Source organism: Lissotriton helveticus, chromosome 1_1, assembly GCF_964261635.1.
Source record: "Lissotriton helveticus chromosome 1_1, aLisHel1.1, whole genome shotgun sequence".
Taxonomy (NCBI): Eukaryota; Metazoa; Chordata; class Amphibia; order Caudata; family Salamandridae; genus Lissotriton; species Lissotriton helveticus.
The window spans coordinates 918,693,606-918,716,729 of NC_136057.1; the positions used below are offsets into that span (position 1 = coordinate 918,693,606).

Consider the following 23,124-nt stretch of genomic DNA (forward strand, 5'->3'; position numbering starts at 1 on the left):
AAAAAGATAGCCAGTTTACCTTTAAATTTAGCAATTTGCTGAGTTTTACACCCATAAAACTCTCCTTCACAAAACTCATTTTTAGGTCTCGCCTAGACGAAAGCAAAAGCGAAAGCTTTTGCTGTCTAGGGAGACAACTTATGTTGCCGCCTTCTGGGGAATGAAGGGGAATGTGGACAGCAGACTGTTTCGAATTTCTTCTGCTGGAGATTAGACCTTGTGAGCGCGCCTTGACTGTATCTAATGCGTGTGTGGTTTTTTTTTGAACGTGCACGGGCGCTTGCTTCAGTCAGTTTCACTTTGAAGTGCAGGCGTCAATGCGTCTGGTAGTTCTTTATGTGGAGTGCCTTTTGACCTCGTGAGCGCGCTTTGCCTGCATCTAATGTGTACACATACAGAGACATTCCCCCCGCCCTGCCGCATACACAGAAGCGCCCCCGGCCGCCGCATACATACAGAGACATCTCCCCCCCCTCCCCCGCCGCAGCTCTCCCCCCCCCCCCCCGCCCCCGCCCCCGCCGCAGCTCTCCCCCCTCCCCCTCCCCCGCCCCCGCCGCAGCTCTCCCCCCCTCCCCCGCCGCAGCTCTCCCCCCCACCTGACAACACTTACCGGCTCCGGGCTCTGCTGGCGGGGGCTACACGAGAGCTCCCGCTCCTCGGGGCTCTTTCCGCAGCACTTCTCTTTGCTCCCGGTGTGACTCCTCGGCTCTGCAGCTCTTCTCCGGGGCCGCGGGACAAAAGCTACTCCTCTGCGCAGGCGGCTCCGGGGCACTCCGCAGCTCACGGGAGCCCCGGGCCGCGGGAAGACTTTTCCTCTTCTTTCTCGGGTGCTCGAGGAGGCGGGACTTCCGGCCGGGCCGCGATGCAATTGGCTGTCCGGCCGGGCGTTTTCTTCATTTGTCTCTTCCTTTTTAATTTGCTTCTCTTCCCGTGTTAAACGCATTGTTTTGCTTGTTACAGTACCTGGCTCCCGAATTTGGCATTAATGAAAATAACATGCTGGACAGATTAAACGTTGTGGACTTATTTTTCCGATTGAGCGTTCGAGATGAATATTTGGCTCTGTCCATGTTTAGGAATATGCAGTGTAACCGTTTGCAGCAAAGCGCTATAAAGAAACATCGTTTGGCCTGGTATTGTTGTTATTTTATAATATCATATCGGGCATGATCACAGCCCTCCGCGCCTCATCGAGGTGCAGTGTGAAGAGAATGCGATGCGCACGCCTTCTGTCCTCCCCTCTGGAAGATGCATTAGGGGTCGAAAAGATGGTTAGCGTGTCGGAGAGCGAGAGCAGACACAGTCCTCAGGTGACGGTGCCGCTGTTCGGGTGCTCGAGGCGACTCCGGGGATAGGGCAAGATTCTGCCCGCCAGAGAGGACGGCGCCCGGCTCAGACTACTCCGGGGATAATAGGGCGAGATTCTGCCCGCCAGAGAGGACGGCGCCCGGCTCAGACTGAGGTAAAGATGTCCCTGAGGGAGAAGGGGTGGGGGCTGGTGTACCGAGGCCGCTCCGATGAAGGAGCTACCCCAACGATGCAGCGCTGCCCCCGCCTCCTCTCCAATGCACTCGCAATATCGTATTCGTAAGACTCCCAAGCCCGGGCGGGTCCCTGAATACAGCAGCCCCCCCCTCCCACCGTTTTGGCGACCTGGATGTAGACCCCGGCCCTCGCTTCCGGTGTGCCTGCTTTCAAGTGTGGACGACTGTCTCTCCCCTCCCCATGGAGCCCTCAAGCCACACTGACTTCTTCGAAGAATCGAGGAGCGCGTCCCTCCTCCACACCGTATGACGACGTGGCATTATTAGCAGGTGCGCGGTTGTTGCGTACCCGTAGAAATGCGCCGGCTCCCCAGCACGCAGCAAGTTGGGTGACTGGGAACCGTATGTAGAGCAGGGGAGCTGCACTGGGGAGGAGAGGGCTCGTGCACCTGGCGCAGTGTAGGGCCTGCAGGGAGAAAGGGGATAGCCTGCACAAGGGACGGGGAGAGACGGCATAGAAAAACAAGCATTGGCATAGCCAATAGGTCTCACCTTTGGGACCTTATAAGTGTTTAGCCATGCAACACTTGATGTGGTTGCACCAAGGATATTTTGCTGGATAAATAAACACTTATAAGGTCCCAAAGGCGAGACCTATTGGCTATGCCAATGCTTGTTTCATGATAGAGATAATAAGGAATGGATAGAGAAGACCCTATAGGCTGCCATTATGTGTCTGCAAATGGTTACCATGCCTTTAAGAGTCTCCAGAGACCCCCGGTATCCCATGAGGCACAGCCTTAGGCATTTACTTTCAGTTCTTTTTTCCGGCTCCTTCTAGCAGGACCCTGGAGCATTGAGCTCTATCTTTTTTGGTATTTCTTCAAAATTAAGTGCCCTGACTGCGGTAGGAAGAAGGCCAAGTCTGATTCTCACAGAGTCTGTATTCTGTGTTTGCCTGTATCTCATGTGCCTGACACCTGTTCTATCTGTAAGACCTTTTCCAGGCGCACCCTGTGTGACAGGGAGAAGATTTGGCTTCAAGGGTTGGAGCAGCTGAGACAGAAGGCAGTATTTTCAGGATCTGGGAAAGGAGAGGGTAAGTCCTCTACCAAGTCCGATGCTTCGACCTCTGGGGGGCTCCTGATTAAAGGGATGTGGAGGAAGCCGTGGCACTAGTGGAATGTGCACAAATGCACTCTGGACTATCTTTCTAGGCCGAGATGTAGCAGATCTTGATACACAGGATGACCCAAAAGACCTTCCTTTGGTTGGTCATTTCTTTCCTTTTCTTTGCACCTGATGAAGTCACAGAGAGCTGCTATTTACTCTGTTCGGTCACATGCAAAGTAACCTGACACATCACTTCTGGGGTCCTATCAACTTAACTCTTCTATCTCCTTGCTGGGGTGAGAAGGAAAGAAAGATTGATGCCACCAGAAAAGCAGATACCACCTCGGCTAAGACGAATGGGCATGTGCAAAGTACTAGATTATGAGAGTCTAAAACTGGGAAAGGTAGAGAAAGTGAGAGAGCCACTCAATACAAGCTGTATTGCCACCATCAAAACTGTTTTCATGGTAAGAAGTTGAACCAGGCAACTATACATCAGTTTCAATGAGCATACCATTGAGAAAAGCAATAAAAGATTTATATCCCACTGAGAAACAATTAACAGTTGCAGAAAATCAGTATTAGAAAGCGTGCCACATGTGGCAATCTAAACATGGAAGGTTGATAAGGGAAACACTTAAGAATAGATAGGAGTGAGAAATAACCCAAATATTTAGCTACTGCCAGACCCTTCTGTTTAAGGGACAATGCAAATCGAAGACATCTGAAAGGCGAGATGTAAAGAGGCTGATGCCTACAGACTCACAATACTGAATGAACTTTGTTGTATATTACTGTTTGTAATGACGCGCGTGGTCACAGGTGCGTCATTACAAACAATAATAAATTATGTTGTGTTTTGAAAGTGTAGATCGCGCATTGCTTCCGCGTGCTGTGTGTTGTGTGAATGTATCTGATTCCGCGTGATATTGTGATTCGAAAGGGAGAGCGGAGAAGATATGTCGGAAAATGACTGTTTGTATTCATTCAGTTGTTACTCAGACCCGAGATCACTTGTGGAATAAAAGACACTCTCTTTTATCTATACCTGGATTCTGTTATTCTTTCTTTTGGATATTCACCGACTTTTATAATACTGGGGACGATCGGGAACGCACTCCTGCGTGGATTTTACCGATTTTGAACAGATTCCCAAGATTCATGCTAAACTGTCATTTCATTGGCTATTAACACGGAGGATTTCTTGTCAGGTCTTTTCATTGGATGCTTAACTTCACTTCACATTGGATAATAACAAATACAAGTCTAAAGCGTTTTCTCATTGGATGTTTCTCGTAACATCCCATTGATGAGAATTCAGGAACACTACAGTTGTGTTTGTTCATCTAATATCGTTGCATTAGCGATCTTATCAAATTCAGTTGTCATTGTCTCATCAGAACAGCGCATTCAAAAGAAATACAGATGACTGAACTGTAAGTAAGCTTCTGTGACACGCACACATACATTCTGCGTGTCATTTTTATTACATTAAGGGAAAAGGAGGCATTTAAATTAAACTATATTCCTTGTGCACTACAACATTTATATTAATATAAATATTTACAGACAATTATGACTGGAATTCAACCTCCTCCATCCTTTTTAGCCATTAAAGGGGACCCTCCAATTGAATGGGATATATGGGAACCTATGTTTTTGGCATATGTGGAAGTCTTCGAAGAAAAGGATTGCGGACCAGAGAGGAAATTAGCTTTATTAAAACATTGTCTTGGAGGAATTGCACTCAAGGAATTTAAAAGTTTACCTCCTTTAAGTGATACTTCTAACCTTAATGTATATCAAATTACCTCTAAACAACTCTCCATTAGATATGGAAAAAAGATTAATATGGTCATGGAAAGATTTAAATTCTATTCCAGGAAACAACAAAGTGATGAGTCTATTGATAATTATGTGTCTGCACTGAGAGCATTAGCAGTCACATGCGACTTTGAACATTTTAATTACGATCAAGTGTTAAGGGACCAAATTCTTATGCGTACCAACAATAAAAAGATACAACAAAGGTTATGGACTACTTCTGATATGTCTCTTAATGCAGCGATCGAAATAGCGAAATCTATTGAACATTCTGAAAAATTTGTGGATGAAATAAGATCGCAAAACAATGGTAAACCTGAAATATTGATTGTTAATAAGGAAAACGACAAACTCAAAGATTCAGATAAGTACAAAAAGTTTATTAATACAAAGAATGACAACCAATATAAAGTGGAAAATAAAAACAGATGGCAAAAAAATGATCAGAGAATGAACAGTTGGCAAAGGCCGGATCAAAGAACGAACAATTGGCTGAGACCAGATCCAAGGGTGTACAATATGTACTGTTTTAGATGTCGAAGTGGTTACTATCTAGGCAATTCGAAGGCATGTCCAGCTTTGGATAAAGTGTGTTCAAGGTGTGAAAAAAAGGGACATTTTTCAAAAGTCTGTAGATCAGCTCCAAGGAAAATCAATTTAGTCCAAGATCAGGAGCAAGAGAGTTCAAGTGACTGTGAATTTAATGTCAACACTATAATGTGTATAACCAAAGAACCCAAAAAAAAAATCCTTCTTGTGAGATCACTATTAATAGTGTACCAACTAAGGTTTTTGTAGACTCTTGTTCATGGTACACCATCTTACCTGATAATTTATTTAGATCCAATTGGCCTAATGTGAACTTAATACAACCGGACATTACTCCTAGTGGCTACACCAGTTATAAATTGCAACTTATTGGTTATTTTATAGCAGAACTTAATTTCAAGACACGTTCTACACATGGTAAAGTATATATTACAAAGTCTGGTGATTCACTTTTAGGTTGGCCACACAAAGAACAACTTGGCATGAAGCTTGATCCCAATGCTGATCCTCCTGTTTATTCTATTGACTCTAATTCAAGTACTACTACGTTGAGCAAAGGAAATGAGAATACATTAATTTCAGAAATTAAAGAGAAATTTCCTAAATTATTTTGCAATGATTTAGGAAAGTATAGAGGATTTGAACATCGTATAAAAGTACATGCTAATGCCCTACCCATTCGCCACAAGGTTAGGAATGTTCCTTTTTCATATAGAATAAAGTTGAAGGAAATGCTTAATGACATGTGTGAAAAGAAGATAATAGAACCCATTGAGTCATCTCCCTGGGTTTCGCCAATTGTAATTTCAATTAAATCTGGAGGAGATCTTCGCATGTGCATTGATCTGCGCAGTTTAAACAATGCCATTTGTGTAGATTCACATCCTTTGCCTAATTTACACGAAATGGTCTCCACTTTAAATAATGCCAAAGTATTTTCCTGCTTGGATCTAGCGAGTGCATATCACCAGGTTGTCTTACATGAAGACTCAAAAGACTTAACTGCCTTTATTACACCTGAAGGTTTATTTAGATGTTGCAGGATGCCTTTTGGATTAGCCAGTGCTGCTGCGGTATTCCAAAGGTTGATGAAGGAAACTTTGACTGGTTTAACAGGGGCAGTTGCATTTCAGGACGATATTCTGGTTTTTGGGAAAGATGAAGATGAACATGATAAAAATTTGTTAAAAGTGTTAAATGCATTGTCAGATAAAGGGCTAACACTTCGGGCTAATAAGTGTAGATTCAGAAGAGAAGAAGTAGAGTATCTTGGACACTGTATTAGTGGTAATGGAATTAAACCTAAAACCTCGCACTTGGAGAATATCAGCAAAGCACCCATTCCCCAAAACAAGGAACAGTTGGTAGCTTTTTTGGGGCTTGTAGAATTGTATGCCAAATTTATTCAAAATTATGCAACTGTTATTGAACCGTTTAGCATGCTTTTGAAGAAAAATGCAAGGTTTGAGTGGACAGATCATATGACAACTACATTCAATGCTGTAAAGTCTATGATTATTAAGGTGCCTTGTCTTAAACCATTTGTAAATGGGAAGAAATGCATTGTGATGGTTGATGCAAGTAATTGTGGTTTGGGTGCAGTATTAATTCAAGAGGAGTGGGGTAAAGAATGGATTGTGGCGTATGCTTCAAGGACATTAAGAGAATCTGAACGACATTACCCAGTAATTGAAAGGGAACTTCTAGCGTGTGTCTGGGGGGCTGAACATTTTCGATCTTTTCTTTGGGTAACAAAGTTCATTATTAAAACGGATCACAAACCTTTAGTGCATATATTGTCACCTGAAAGGGGGCATACACTTTCATCAAGGTTGGCAAGACTTTCTTCTAGATTACAAAATTTTCAGTACTCTCTAGAATATATTCCTGGCAAATCTAATGTTCATGCAGATTGCATGTCGAGGCTTCCTTTGGCGTGTAAAGAGTCAGATGAGGTTGACAGAGATGAGTGTGAAGTGGCTCATGTTATTAGTGATGTTAACCTGGTATTTGGAGAGAACTCTGTAGTGCAAGAGCAATTATGGAATGAGGAAATGGACAAAGATTTAGAACTTAAAGAAGTGAAAGAATTCATATTGAAGGGTTGGCCATAAGGAAGAGATTTCACAGGTGGTTTAATGAGTTATCATAAAATTAGAGATGAACTTACTGTAGAAAATTGAATTTTATTGAGAGGTGATAAATGTATTCCACCTTTTGGTCTGAGGAAAAGATTTCTTGATTTAGCTCATGAAGGGCATTTTGGTATATCAATCACCAGGAGACGATTGAAAAATAATTTCTGGTGGTCTGGAATTGATTATTTTGTGGAACATCAGGTGAAGTTATGTGAATTATTTGCCAATAGTGACAAGACAACAAAGGCCTTACCTAGTGTGCCACAACCAGTAGAGTTACCTGCATCACCTTGGAACAAAGTAGGTATTGATATTATTGGACCGTTTAGTGTACTACCACAACAATATTCTTTTGGCATAGTGATGATAGATTATTTTTCAAAATGGCCGGAAATAAAAATGGTTAAGGAAGTCACTAGTGATGTTATTGTACAATTCATGGATGATATTTTTTGTAGAGAGGGCATTCCTCAAGAAGTGGTAACAGACAATGGACCGCAGTTTGTCAGTAAGCAAATAGAAAGTTATTTTAGTAGATGTGGGATTTTTCACAAAAGAATAGCAGTATTCCATCCAGAGGCCAATGGCCAAGTAGAAAGATTTAATAGAGTGGTCAAGGAAGCTATCCAGTTGGCTGTTAAAGGTGGATTATGCTGGAATAAAGCAATCCAGTCTATGTTATTATCATACAGAACTGCTCCTAATGCGATCACTTTATTGTCTCCTTTTGAGTTATTGAGAGGGCGGAAGCCTAGCACTAATCTTGTACCTTGGTGGTTGAAGAATAAGGATAGTGGTCGCATTGATTTTGCTGAGGTTGATTTTACAGAAATTCGCAAGAAAGTTGATGCATATAAAAGAAAATGAAGAATGATTTGTTGAAAAAAGGGACAAAGAGTTGTGTTTCCATACAAGTAGGGGATTTTGTGAGACTAAAAAAGGGTAGTTTTGTACATAAGGGATTGGCAAAATGGTCTGATCCAACTAGGGTAGTTGAGGTATTTAGGAATGCTGTGAGAGTCCTGGATGGAAGTGTTTGGCATTTTAGTAGAGTTTCAAAATTTGATAATGACAGATACATTTCAGAAGATGATTCATCAAATGTGTTTTTGGATGTTACTACTAATGGATTGGTGGTACCTGGATCTACTGTAGTTTCAAGTAGTTCTTGCAGTTCTACTTCCCAAGAATTATTGAGGAGTTCAAGGAACCGCAGGGCTCCAGATAGGTTCAGGGATTTTGTTCTTACATAAAAAAAAAAGAAAAGGGGGAAGGTGTGTTGTATATTACTGTTTGTAATGACGCGCGTGGTCACAGGTGCGTCATTACAAAAAATAATAAATTATGTTGTGTTTTGAAAGTGAGGATCGCGCATTGCTTCTGTGTGTTGTGTGAATGTAACTGATTCCGCGTGATGTTGTGATTCGAAAGGGAGAGCGGAGAAGATATGTCGGAAAATGACCGTTTGTATTCATTCAGTTGTTACTCAGACCGGAGATCTCTTGTGGAATAAAAGACACTCTCTTTTATCTATACCTGGATTCTGTTATTCTTTCTTTTGGATATTCACCGACTTTTATAATAAACTTGTTGTAGTGTCTTACTGCGTAGATGCATTTGGTTAGCGACTCTCTGGCTGCCAAGATAACATTCAAAACCTAATCAGGAAGGCAAATGCTGGTTTCCTCAATCTCAACGCATCTAGCTGTAGCCAATAGATCCTTTTTGCCTAATCTGCGAAAATCAAAATCTGCTGCACTCTATCATCCTACACTTTAGGCTGTACTTTTGGCAGAAACGGGATAGCGAGTAACACGTACAGCAGACCTTGAGACTAACTTAACTTGAAGGCATCCACCTGGGAACTATTTAAAGGGAAGTGCATGGCACAGACCTAAGGGCATTTCATGTTCTGTTCTGTGCCCTGAAAATGAAATCCATGAATGGAAAACCCAATCTGGAGAAGAGCACTACTGCCACTTCTGTGTACAGTTCCCACTCATAGTCCTACAGTGAAAAACTACTGAGCATTCATCCTCACATGGAGTGAGCCTGTAAGATGAGCCACTGTCAAGAAGATTCCCCAACTCTACTGTCACTGGCAACAGGTGACTCACCACCCAACAACATAGGATCCAGGGTCGAAACCGCCCTTTCCATTGTTACAATGGATGGTGTTATCGGCCAGAGTCTGAATGTGAAACCTTGAGATAGAAGGGATGAATGCCGCCCTTGTGAATAAGACAGCAAAAGCTCAAGCACATTTATGCGCAGACTCTCTTCTGTTATGGACCAAAGGCTGTCATGTCACCCAAATGGGCACCCCAGCCCAGAGAATGAGGCACCTGTGATCACTATAGCATGAACACGTGTAGGGCTCAGAGGACAGGAGGCTTAAAATTAGGTGGCAATAGTAGAGCAAGGTACAACACTGCTTGAAGCAAAGTCTTTTCACCATGGGGAAGGCATTTGTGTTTTTTTTTTGGAAGATGATGTTCAGACATCCAGGGTTTCCAGGAACTGGTAAGAGGACAAAAGATGGGGATCAGCCAGAGCAAACGTATGACATCTGGATGTCTTTCTATGAATCGTTGGGCCCAAAAGGATGTTTTCCCATACAGCCATAATGGGATGCAGGAGGGCCTGAATGGAATCAAGTGCTCTGCCACCAAGGAGAAGGGTTACAGGATCTCAGTCAAACTTTTAGGCATCACGCTATAGATTGCAAGGTCAGTTCTAAATGTTTCACTGCTTTTTGTATCACAGTTGTGGGTGAGGAAACATCTGAAGCAGAGGGTTAAGGGATGCCCCTTTTGGTTCACTTTGTTTGCATTCTGTAAGTCTTGATATATGTCAGCACCAGTGTCCGTATTATAGTGGGGCAGAAGGCGATCAGCCTCCGAACTATCATCTTCTTTACGGCTGTTGTCCTTATCAGGCGTTGCAATGGGATCAAAGTCAGAACCAGTATTGAATTCGCCACACCCGCAGGAATATCCTATTCCGTGGGGGGAGCCCAGTGTGTATAGGAATCACCCTGAACAGATTGAGAATAGCCTAATGAAAGGCCTCGACCTTCACAGGTTCAAACAATGTACATGAAAGATCTATTCTCCTCCTTTTATGCATCTAATTCTTAGCCAACAAGGAAAAGTCAGGCATCCAGAAACAGCACTGCAGTTTTTCAAGGAAGGGAACTTCTCTTTCCTATGGTGCTTTCTCGGTTATTCACAGGAGGAGCTTTTAGGAGATCATTTACTTTTGGTTGCTCTACTAGTGGGCGAAGGAGATTGCTTAAACCTCTTTCGCTGGGCCTTACGTAGAACAACTTGGTCTCCCATTCCTTGGTGGCCTTCAAGTTCATGGAGGCTTCTGCTTCGTTCCTAGATACCACATACAGATGCCATATCGATCCAAAATGAACATCATCTTGTGATACCTGCAACGAGGTTTAAACCCTTAAACATTTAGAAGAGACATTGACCTAGTTGCTGTCGAAAGCTGAGGAATTTTATCCAAGAGACATCAAGAGATCCCTGGCCCTGCGTCGATGAGGCACGGATCAATGGGAGCTGACACCATTTCATCATTTGGCACTTAATACACTTGAGTGTTGTCATGTCTAGAGGCAGAGTACCCTCTGAAGCCGCATGGAGCTACCTGGTGGGGCAGGAAAGATAATGCTTGGGGAAACGCTTTTTGGACCAAGCTAAAGCCTGGAATTCATAAGCTGAGGAATGTGTGAGAAGATGTAGCCATCATAATAGGTCTTCTGAGTTGATCTTAAGTAATGTGAAATTGTTTATTTTGCCTGCGAATGTTAGTGGTTTCTGAGCTAGCCATTTAGCTTGAACATTTCTCTTTGAGGACAGAATTGCATGCCTTTTCTGTACGAGAAGTGGGCCCTTTTTGCATTCTCTTCTATTGCACATTAATTATTTTCAAATTAATGGATACTTACAATAAGTTGATGAATCATAAGCATTGTCAATTATTTAAACATTGAAAGATAAATGTACCATCTCTGAGAAATGTGCTCATTAATTCTCAAACCTTTTGTCTTTCAAGGAAAAGCGGAAGGTGTACTATCTTCATCAAATATGAATGTCTTTTGGTTACAATGCAGCTGATAAGCCTATATGTATTTTATTAGAGCACTAAAATGATGATAACATGTTATGAATTTTGTTACAGGGTTCAGAAGAGGGTACAGTTGTGTATGTAGTGGGGACTGCTGGTCGACAGGACTGGCAGCATGTATACACCGCCGTTACCCGTGGACGTCAGCGTGTCTACATAATAGCAAAAGAAGATCAGCTTGTCAAGGCAGTGTTTAACAAATGCCGTCCTAGAAAAACTAGACTGCGGCAACGTTTAAAAGAGAAGCTTACACGGAAAAATGGCTCTGCTGCAGCAACATCTCCTTTGCAGCTGAACCATGAAAGAATTGATCCCTACAGTTCTATGATATCAAGTCAGGAAGAGGATATCACTCTATTGAATTCCCAAGAGACTAATGGTGAAAAAGATACAATAGCAATTGGTTCTAAAGCTCTATGTGACCAGAATATTACACTTGGCAGTGTATTTGTGTATGATGAACCGACAGACACTGATTTGGAAGCTGCTGTCCAAACACTTGAGCAGAAGCAGAACCCCAATGTTAATAATTTTCCCCAAAGTCGCTTGAAAACTCATCATTTGGAGAGACATGATGACTCAGGTCACAGAGTTGTTCAGCAGCCGGAACTTGAGATTTGTGGTGCCTCAGAGGTTTCAGCAAGTGGAGGCTTTATTGCTGTTCATGGATCTGGTGAGTGGGACAGAAGTCCTACCGGTGGGGGTTCCATTGCAGACAGTTTTGGTGAACTGAACGATTCTGAACTGGATACATTGTTCGATCCAGCTCTTTGTGAAGCATCAAGTAATGGAGATAGCCCTGCTGCAACAAGTGGTTTTAAGAGATTGTCGACTGCGGAGGAGGTTCCTGAAAGTCCTGCAAAGATAAGTCGGGTAAGATTCTGGATGCTGATCATCTGAAATTATTTTGTCTGTAAATAACTGTTAAGTCAGGAATCTATTCTCTGCTTTAGACCCAAACTTTATTACCTCAATTTCAGTAGCATTTGGAAAAAGAAAATCATATTGAACATTTCTAAATGGTGCTTTGATTGTCCTTAAATTCTCAAGTAGCTCTGGGTTACTATAGGCCCAGATGACAACACATGAATTTTATACTTTTCTATTTTTCTCATACCTGGCACACCTCACTAAGTTTCTCACCAAGTTTTACAATGTGCTCCATGACTAGGTCGCCAGCTCCTGACCTACATAATATGCCATGTGGTCTATGCCAAAGAAATACGTACAGTAATATCTAGGCACAAGTTGGGTCTGTAATGTACTGGTAAATTCTTGTATAAAGAGCATCTATATTTCAAATCTCTCATCCATATCCATACTAATATTATAAAGAGAGAGCCCAAACCTTTGAGGCGGGTAATCTCAGTAACCACAGCACCAATCACAACACCCAATACAGCGTTGGAAAGGGCAGTTGCAGCAGAAGGACATAGGCTATGCAGACGGCCACCATATACATTTAAAAGGTACAAGAACCGTGCCAACAAAGTAGTCCCTTGTGGGCGTGTCTGCGTTGTGCTGTGGGCGTGGGCTGGGGGGTGTGACAAACGCTGGGGGCATGTGGTATGGCAATCAAATCGTGGGCTGTGGGCGTGTGTTGGGGGCGTGACAGATGCTGGGGGCGTGACAGATGCTGGGGGCGTGTGTCCACCCTTCATGCCATGTGAGTCGTACATACAAGCGCCAATTACGTTGCTGCGCAGCATCAAGGGGCACGCTGGGGGCGTGACACGCTGAGGGCGTGAGAAACGCTGGGGGCGTGTGTCCGACCTTCATGCCATGTGAACGCAATTGCGCCGCATCAAGGGGCACGCTGGGGGTGTGAAAAACGCTGGGGGCATGTGCTACTTTCTGCCCTTCATGCCAGGTGGGTCGTACATTAATTTAGAAGATCGCCTGCTGTGGCCGTGTGCTGGGGGCGTGACAAACGTGTTCCCCTGGAGGCCTGGTAAGTAACATTACTGCAGTCTCTCCTGCGCGCTGTTACTGAACTCTCTCATTCAACGAAATTACAGGCGCCTGCTACCATCAACCAGGGCTCTAGCCGGGCTCAGGCGGCGGATCAGTACACTAATTACACGCGCCTGATAACATCAACCAGGGCTGCAGCTCGGCCTCAATCGGGGGAACACGCGCCTGCTAACATCAAACAGGCCTGCATCTGGGCCTCAAACGGGGGAACACGCAAATGAGCGTGTCTGTGGGGACAATTACTGCAGCCTCTCCTACTCGCTGTAACTCAACTCTCTCATTAAACGGATTCACCCGCGGCTGATAACTCGCCCATTCAACGACATTACACGCGCCTGCTAACATCAACCACGGCTGTAGCCGGGCTCAGGCGGCGGATCACTACACCAATTACACGCGCCTGCTAACATCAACCAGGGCTGCAGCTGGGCCTTCTCCGTCCCTATTCTAACGAAACAAAAAATGTTGTCTACCGCGAGATTTTAAAATAAATTGCCCTTGCCAAATACACACATTCTATTTCATACCCGGACAACGTCGGGACGGGCTGCTAGTATGTATATAATGCTCCTTTATTTTATGTTCATTGTGCATTTGTGGCAATTTTTGTTTGGTTGTTTAAACAATGACACTTGTTTATAGCAGGGCAATTCGGGACTGAAGTCCCGTCTGTAGAGGACCATATGATCAACTGGAAAAAACTCAACTGGTGAAAACATTCCTATGGAGCAGAAAAGATGTAATAATTGTCATCGTATAAATACGAAAACGACAGTACCGGGAGATTTTTGGGCTTATCCCAATAAATACAACACAGCACATTGAACTCTGAACGTATGTGAACCTTTAGTGATCATGTGAACTGCAAATGAAATGTCACCTGCTCTGTGTGCCCCTGTGGTACAAAAATATTACAGGAGAGGCCGCAATGCTTTTGCATCCCCATCTGTAATACTGGTGCACATGTAGCCAAGCGCTATCATGATATGGTGTTCCCTCATTTGCATCGGGGCATAGACTTATGCAAATGAGAGACTCAATTTGCTCTTGCCCTAAGGAAGTGTACTGAAAGTGCGCCACAAAAAGGTGGTGCACCTCTTAAAGACCGCCCTCTGGACACAGGCATATCCCTTCAGGCGGGTACAGTCACTCACTGCACCTGCCTGCAAAGGGATCTCTCTCTCTCCTCTTCAAAGGGCCGGCGGCCGCCATCTATATTGTGAAACACAAAGTGGTTTTGAAGCAGCCGCTCTGTATTTCACTTGAATGCGCGTCACCAAGGGCAGCGCTGTTTTGCGGCTGCATATTCTTTGTAATATTGCGCACTGTCCATGTTTGCATCACTAGTCACCTTTTTGAAAGGTGCACTGTATAAATAATTCTGCCTTTGTTGTGTTATGTTAGATTATTATGATCATATGTTGACAATGTTTTACATACTAACACAGCGTTCTGAACTTTGATTATGAGAACTGCATATGAAATCTTACATTTGACATTGGATGACGTTTTGGTATTATAGATCCAAGACTTGCTTTGTTATTATACACAATAATGATTTTCATTTGTTGACAATATTTACATCGTCTTTTGTTCCATATGAATGATTTTCACCATTTGAATACATTGAGACACTCCAGGCCTGAAATGCATTGGGACAAAACCTCCACAAATAGTTAAATGGCAAAACTGAAATGTAAATACGAATTGCCATATGTGCATGATGAACATAAAATAAAAAAAGAGATTATTGAAATTATCAATACTTGTTCAGGAAAGATTTTACCAATATTATTGCAGCCCCTCGTTGTTCCCCAACACCACCAGAGGCGTTTCTTTGAAATTCCTCCTCGGCCCACCTTGCTCCACTGATGTTTATCACCTGCTCCCTGCGAATGGTAAATGTTAGGAGATTTGTCCCTTTAATCGTGGGAAACAATCTGTTACTCTAGGTCGACGTAGTTATTACCCTTTCTGGGGACAAAACAGCATATTGTTTGTTTTTAGGGGAGAGTATACTTGCTGAAAGCAAGATTCCGGGTCCCTAATATCCATACACCTAAATCCAGGCAACTTGTAATGAGGCAATACATCACAAGCTATCACTTTAAAAATAAATATATATTTCATGATATGCATATCGTACTCAAGTACCCTCTGGTCGACAAAAATCTTTTCGCTTTCCCAGTCTACTTTGTTCTCTGTAGAAGGTTATTTTCTTCTACTGGCATTAGCTTTAGATTAGCACTCACTGTACATTCATCATTTTTTGTCCAGTAATATACATAGAGTGACCTTATTAGCTGAATGTTATTACATTTTCTAACTACTGGGGAGGTTGGTAATACAATATGAAAGTGCTTCAATACAGATTTTTCCTATTCCAGGTTATGAAAGTTAGGCTTGATGTGCCATTTGTTGATCACGGACATTTCAAAGCAAACATCCTGGTGTACTGCTCCTCTTGCCTTGTGCCCAGACAACTCAACAAATAACATTAATCTGCACATGGCATGTTGCAGCACATTCATTCCAAGCCTGGCTTGTATCTTGTGCTGCCACCATCAGTTCCAAATGTGATCTTTGATAGTAGATCTGCTTCCCATCAAACGGGCAATTGACAAAGCGTTTTAAGTACTGAAACAACTTACCCATGAAAAATCTAAAATGTCAAAAACGAAGAAACCGTGGGTCTCATTTATGAGGTCTTTGCTCAGGGCAGTGTCACAAGGAATCTTGCGGCACTGCCCTGTGTCAAAAGAAAAGGGCAGGAATGCGCCGTATTTATGAGATATGGCACATTCCTGTTCTGTTCCCCTGCGTTGGCACACAGTGGGTTGCCATATGCCAACGCTGGCACCCTTGTGCCATAGTGCAAGGGTGTCTGCGTTGTAGAGGTGACTGTTTTTGTGCAGTGAGGGACATCTTCCTGCACAAAAACAATCACGAGAGATGTTTTTCTCTATGTGTACTGCAGAATGTAGCTCGCAAAGAAAGAGATAAAAATAAGGATATTTCTCCTTGTTGTGCCTCCCAAACGCCACCCTGGTGGCGTTAAAATCTGACACTTGCCCAGGTTTACGATTCCTTGTAAAATGGGACTGATTCAGGTTCCATGGTTTTTGCGTGAGAACACCCATAGCAATACCCATGGAACACCCCTTTTACGCAGTGTTCTGCTTTAAAGCAGCACATATTTGCAAGGCCATGAAAAGCCATGCAAAGAGGCTTTGCATGGCCTTGTAAATATGCTACAGCACATTGCGCCACCGGAGTGTCAAAAAAGTGACACTGGTGGCGCAAAAGTGCCGCTAGGGGCCTCGTGAATGAGGCCCCATGTACCCTATATGTGCCTTGTTTCCGAGGTTGTAGGAATTCAGATGGTTTTCATCACACCAGCTAAATAACGATAACCTGAGAAATGTTATTTATTAGTTGGAATAAATAGCACCTATTATGAGTCTCTGGGGGATAAAATGCTGGCGTTGGTGCTTCTCAGACAAAATTTGCGTAATACAGTACATAACATATACTTTTTCTTGTTATATTTCCCCACGTAAGGTTTGACAAATTTAACGAAGTGTGAGATATTTAAAACTCCCATTTTAGACTTATTGTTGATTCTCCGAGCGATGCTCGCCAACTTTATGATAATGTGGTACATGTAATGTGGTATACTTCTTCATGTTATTCAACAGAAGTAAAAAAAATCCCCTTAATGACCCAATACAGTAAATATCACCCAACTTGTAAATCTGATCGATGCTCAAACAGATTTACGCAGGGGTGGGAAGAACACCGATCCACTCGTAATCAGAGCCGTAGTTGTAAAAATTGTTTGATAATAACCATAAATTAAATATATTAAACAGCCTAGCTGAGTGAGAAAGGTAAATGAGTTTTGAGTTTACATTGCAAGATGTGTTATTCAGTGAGGTTTCCCTGTAGGCATATCGCTTTCTTATAATTATACTAATCCTAAAACCATTAGATAACCTTTTTTTGCATTTTAAGACCAACTACTAGCTTTCAGCACCGGTGTCCAATGTGGGTCTAGCAGGGCTGGATCTATGCCTGATTTTGAGGATAGCCACTTGTGATAAATTTACTTACAAATAATTGAAACTCATGTTATCTAGTCAGAAGTTGTCCTGAAAATCTGTAACGAATCAGGTCCTTCTGGACATACATTGGTGACCCCTAGCCTTCTATGCAGAATGTCTGCCCTTTAAATTGAATGAATACATATGCATAAACATTGAAAGTTGTTCTGTGACACTGTGTGACAGACATGTACCTAATATTTTTCTACTTTTAATAGGTCACTTTGGATGAATCACCGCTTGGATGCACCAGGTTAAGAGATTTGTCTTTGACAACTGTTTGCCCCAAAAAACTTTTTTAAACGCTAAAAAGCCAAGATTTTATTTTAAAGATGCTTTATTGGACAGTTGAATCTGTACATTACAAAGGCTGGAGCTGTTTACTTTCCGTTATGAGCAAGACCTTGGAGATCCATCCTTTTTTGCTGCGTCTGGAAGATGCAAGTGAACCATGCCTATGCACATATCGTTTTTCTGAATGTACTGATCAGATGTCCTGATAACAGACGATTAGCAGGATTTACCATTTTCTTATTTTTAAATGTATGCATTTCCCTTTCTTGAATTGGTTCCAAATATTTCTGTACACTCACCATATTGATTTCTTTTTTTCTGCCATTCACTCTGTTAAGGTAAACAAAACTTTGCACATCGATTTTCTGTTGAAGAACCCTCGACGCCAGAATGCACGTTCATTTGTTGTTTTTTTGTTTCCGTGGTGATATACCCTTCCAACACATCAATGTTGTCATTTTCTTCAATTTTAGAGGCTGGGGATTTTGATCTTCTTGAATCTATTAACTTTAGTAGGTATTAATGCAGATTTTTATTTTGCTGGGGAATGTTTGCGACTTCAGCCTGTCAGGAGGTCATAGTTTAAAGGGGAAATGACTTAGTAAATGAAGGTTCCAAAATGATATTGCACATTTAAAAATATTTAGATAGTTTGATTTTCGAGGAAGGAAAGTTAACTGCAAATTAATGTAATCTTAGATTTAAGCCTGCCGCTTCTGTTTTTATATTGATTATCAATACTTTATTTGTAACCATCATTCATAATGTGTATACCTTTTATTGCGGAAACTTTAAGAATGTTTTGCGCTCATTGAAAAAATATACTCTTCCTGTGATGCGTTGTTGATTCGATTATCCTTTCAAATAACAAAGCTGGACTTGAAGTAGTGATACCACTGAACATTTTATGTCACTCGTTTGTCTTCAAATCACTGTTTATTCCAATTGATAGTTGAACTATTTTCATACAAATTGCAATAGGTTGATTTTTTAAAACCATACATAGACGAGAAATGTCATGCCATTTAAGGATTAAATTTGTACAAAAATACTTTACAGTTTAATACTTGTTTGTTACAAACAAAAATACATATTTAAGAGACTGTCTTGATGAAAGAGGAGGGAGGGTTCCTACAAGATCTGAGTATTAATCTACTGTTTTCACCGGCAGTGCTGAAATATGAAGACATTGAGGCAAAGCAACTTGTTCAACTGTTGAGAGATTTTTTTTTTAGGTTTCAACAGAAACGTCAACATAAAACTGATTACAAAAGGCCATAGATATAGATGTGGGTTCACATACAGCTCTTGATCATAATTACAAAATGACAATATATAATAAACATCTTGAATGCCAGAGCAAAGCCAACGAAATGCTGGTGAGCAAAAGAGGACAAAAAAAATACAACTTGTAGTTTTTATTGCTTTACAAAACGGGGCAGAATTGGCAAACAAACATATAAAACATAATTAAAGTTTGCGTGTCTAAAACCAAGACAAGCAACATAAAAGCCATGGCTCAGAATAAAATGTAGTTCACAGGTCCAAGCATCATTTTAGATGACTGCCCCAGGAGAACAAAGCAGCTATTTATTTACGAGGATCATCAGTGTGGGACCTTGTAATATGTTCGTTTAGCCCTCCTTTTGCTACAATTACATTAAAAAAATAAATTTCTTAAATGTCCATTAAGCATCTAAACTCTTAGTGAAATAAAACAGAAAGCTCATGTCCAGTGTACCAATGGATCAGACTACATATTGTTTGGCTTTTCTTGCCCTGTACACCATTGCATAGGGAGATTCATGTTTATCTACCTATCATGGTTACATACACTTTTCAGTACATAAAACAGTATCCTCATCTGCACCTATTTACAGTCAGCACTCATACACCGGCAAGATGGCCAATACACGCAACAGTTAAACTCGGTACTAACACAAGGGTCAGATTTACAAAAGAAATGTTCGGTACACTATTTCATAACTGAGATTCCCCAAAATAGAACTGGTTGAAGGAAATAAGATCGTAACAGCCAGTGAGTGACACAGCCTGGGTTCCAATACAAAAAAATAATTATGCTGCCAAGATAAAGAAAGGACATAAGCATTAGATCTTCGATAGTTTCACATCTTTCTCTTTGAAGAACTGAGGTCATTCAAAGCCAGTTTTCCATGTTCTAGTTCTCTTGACTTTGTGGAACCAGAGAGAGCTCTGATGCCAGGCTTGGAATGGCACTTCCATTCCATTTTTAGTGGTTACAAATTGTTCGGAAGTCTGCTTTATGAGTAATCATCATGGCAAACCGTGAGTTTTTTTGTGAGAAATGTTCAAAGACCGCTGTTTACCCTCCATGCCACATAATTTCCTTCATCTGTGTCTTAAACGTCACAGACAAATTATGTGGCTGGTATTTAGCACCATGTGTTCACTTAGAGTCCACTTCAGAAAATCACTTTTGCTATAATGTGTTAGTGGGATCTCTCATCTCTGTGTTGGACATTCGCCCGGTTTGTTGATGGAAGGCATTATTTTGTTCAATCCATTCCCCTGCTAATAAACTCTGTTGATCCGAGATCATCTTCTGAGAAGCCAGTGGGTTTCTACTAATTACCAAGTCGAGTTTGTTTCCAGACTCTGCTATTAAGGGCACAACTAGGCAGCAGTCAAAGTCTCTAGTACGAACATGGTTCACCTGGATTGGAAATAAATAAAAGGCACTGTGATTAAACACATACAATAATTCTGAATACTTTTTAGGAATTAACCCAGATGGTGATAAATATGAACTAGCCTAGAAATAAAGCCATGGTGCACGTCAACTTAGTGCACCCATGATAAAAAAAACATTTTAAAGGTGAACAAGGGTGCCTTGATCTAAAAATAAATTTTAAAAAATCGTTAATGAAATAATGGCAGATTTACCAGCTATCTCAATTTAAAAGAACATACATGCATTTCTTATGTAGTAAAACCTGTTATACATATAAGAATTGGGAGGGGGGCTGTTTTGAAGGACAGCAATTAAGTGGGCTGACATGTTTTAGTATGTCTCTCTAGTAAGTAGGTGGTTATGGGTGAGGATTTCAGAAATGTTGCATTTTGCGCTTTTGAAGCCGGATCCTATTATGACAGAATTCCTCTTAACTATATAGCATTTGCAAAAGCATGCAAACCTGCAGAAGCCGATCATACGATTTGAGACCTCCCATCTCGCCTGGTCCATTTGGCCGTATGTTTTTTACATATACTCCTTTTTCAAGCAGACCATCTGCAACGCTAAACCCAAAGTCTTCCGCTTCTGAATCTTTATACAAAGATACCTGTGCATTAAAAAAAGAAACAAAACTGAATTATAAAAGACTCCTGTACTGGAAGCAATCATATAACATAAGTTAAACAATCAATTCATGTTAGTAGACAGTGTATTGTTTTATTTTTAGTGTGGGAAGGGTATTCCTTACACTTGGTTTCCTCTACTTTTAACTTTAGTTACGTAGTTTATAGGAGAGCTTGAAATCTGTTAGGATCAATAATAGTGTCCATTCCAGAACGGATAATCTATTTGGCAACATCTTGGCCACTTGCCCATCCTGGATGGTTTGAGCTAGGTTGGTCCTTAATTCCTCAGGGACTGCCAGCAAGATATTACCAATCTTGTCTCATAAAGGATGGGACTATCTCCCCGGGAAACATTTGGCATTGACTAACAGGAGGGATAAACTGGCCAAGGCAAACATCAGTTTCCTGAATACTTTGATTTCTTTCGACTCTCTATATGGTGGAGCCATTAGAAATGAATTGGAGTTCACCCTGCTGGTGGAAGCCTGAAGCATTAGACTTTCTGACATAGGGATTTGTTGCCAAATTAAAACAAGAGCTATTGGCTTTGGCAATGTGTTTGAGCCATGTTTTACACCAGTGTGGCTTCTATTCAGCACAGCAAAAAGTAAGTGGAGTAGAGCGGATGGGGGTAGACTGGAGTAGGGTAGATTGTGGTGGGGTTGGGTAGCTTTAAGTGGGGATTGGAGTGGGGTAGACTGGAATAAGGGGCCAATTAGAGTGGAGTTGATTGAAGTGGGTTAGATTGCAGTGCAGTCGGGTAGACTGCGGTAGAGTGGAGTGGGTTGTGATATAGTGGTGTAGATTGGGGTAGAGTAAATTGTGGTGGGTTGGTTGAGATTGCAGTGGGGTAGACTGAAGCAGAGCAGGATGGGTAGTTTGGGGTGACTGGAGTAGTGTAGAGAAGGTACATCTTGGGCTGGTCGTGGAGTGGCGTAGAGTGCCTCAGTGGTGTGTCGTAGAATGTAGCAAGTGGGAGTTAAAAACCACACAGCCAATGGTCTACAATGAGTGAAATGCATTCCCAGGGTAGCTTTCAGTATGCCCACAAGAAGTTGTTAGGAAACCAGACAACTGCACTGTCTGGTAGGGTTTGAACTAAAAAGTGGGACATGTGTTTTCACGTGTCCTAACAGTAAAGCCCCTCAAATTGACGTTTTTGCTGTAGCAAGGCTAGTAGGACTCACAATTAGAAAAAAAACATGTGCACTAATCAATATACTTCAATTTATAAATAGTTAATCAAATTTCCACTGATTAGTGTGCTCATGGGTGATGCAAAGTCAAACACCATATACATGTATAGAAAACTACATGCGTCCCTTTAAGCACTACTTCAGGTACTGTGTGGTGTCTCCCCTCAATCAATATTATCATAGTTTTATTCTATCCATCTTTATAAGCAAGAAATTCCAGTTTTCATGAATCATTCATTTTATTTGTGTTTGGTTCCCACAGTGTGACCAACTTCCAGGTGTGTAACCACTTCATTCCTTCATTTCCATCATTAATAGATGGCTTTACAATTCTGTGCTCCTCCGATCGTTAATCTATTAATGATGGAAATGAAGGAATTAAGTTATGGCCAGAACGGCTACTAGGCTATGTGAAGGATCAAGAGGATAAGCTTCATATTAACATTGTATCTGAATTTGAATTTAAAAATATTTATTGAGCGCGCATACACCAGGCGGTTTCATGGCGCTAATGAGGATAGAGAATGGTTCCTGAGTGAAAAAGGGAAGGATTTAGGTTTTAAAGGCCTGCGAGAACAAATGGGTTTTTAGGGAGCTGCGGAACTCCAGGTAAGATTATGTTAATCTCATTTGGAGAGGTAAAGAGTTCCAAAATTGCGGAGCCAGGGCAGAGAACTTAGAGCCTCCCATTCTGCTCTTCTTAAACCTGGGCACCACCAAGAGGGACAGAGAAGAAGAGCGCAGTTGTCTGCTAGGGATATAGGGTACGATTTTGGACCTAATAAAAGAAGGAGCTGTTCCTGTAAGGGCCTGAAACGTCATACATCCCATCTTAAAAAGGGCCCTTTCTCTAATAGGGAGCCAATGCAGGGATCTTAAGAGGGGAGTGGTGTAATGTGATTTTGGCAAGCCGTGTACAAGGCGTGCGGCTTGGTTCTGCACCAGTTGCAGCCGTCAGATGGAATAT

The 23,124-nt window shown here is 41.8% G+C and overlaps 2 protein-coding genes across 9 annotated transcripts in view; one reads left to right on the top strand and one right to left on the bottom strand.

Moving 5' to 3' along the window:
* Positions 1–18,670, top strand: part of HELB (DNA helicase B) — a 362,767-nt gene extending 344,097 nt beyond the window's left edge. Inside the window, exons 12-13 of the mRNA XM_078676353.1 lie at positions 11,303–12,121; positions 17,544–18,670. Of these exons, the coding sequence (XP_078532479.1) occupies positions 11,303–12,121; positions 17,544–17,627 (903 nt within the window). The 3' untranslated portion in view covers positions 17,628–18,670. The remainder of the gene's footprint in view (positions 1–11,302; positions 12,122–17,543) is intronic.
* The window catches only part of GRIP1 (glutamate receptor interacting protein 1), an 819,646-nt gene continuing 815,055 nt past the window's right edge, over positions 18,534–23,124 (bottom strand). For all 8 annotated transcript variants that reach the window (XM_078676427.1, XM_078676419.1, XM_078676408.1 and 5 more), the window contains 2 exons: positions 20,796–20,942; positions 18,534–20,314 (listed from right to left, as the gene is read on the bottom strand). In XM_078676427.1, the coding sequence (XP_078532553.1) occupies positions 20,081–20,314; positions 20,796–20,942 (381 nt within the window). In that variant the 3' untranslated portion in view covers positions 18,534–20,080. The remainder of the gene's footprint in view (positions 20,315–20,795; positions 20,943–23,124) is intronic.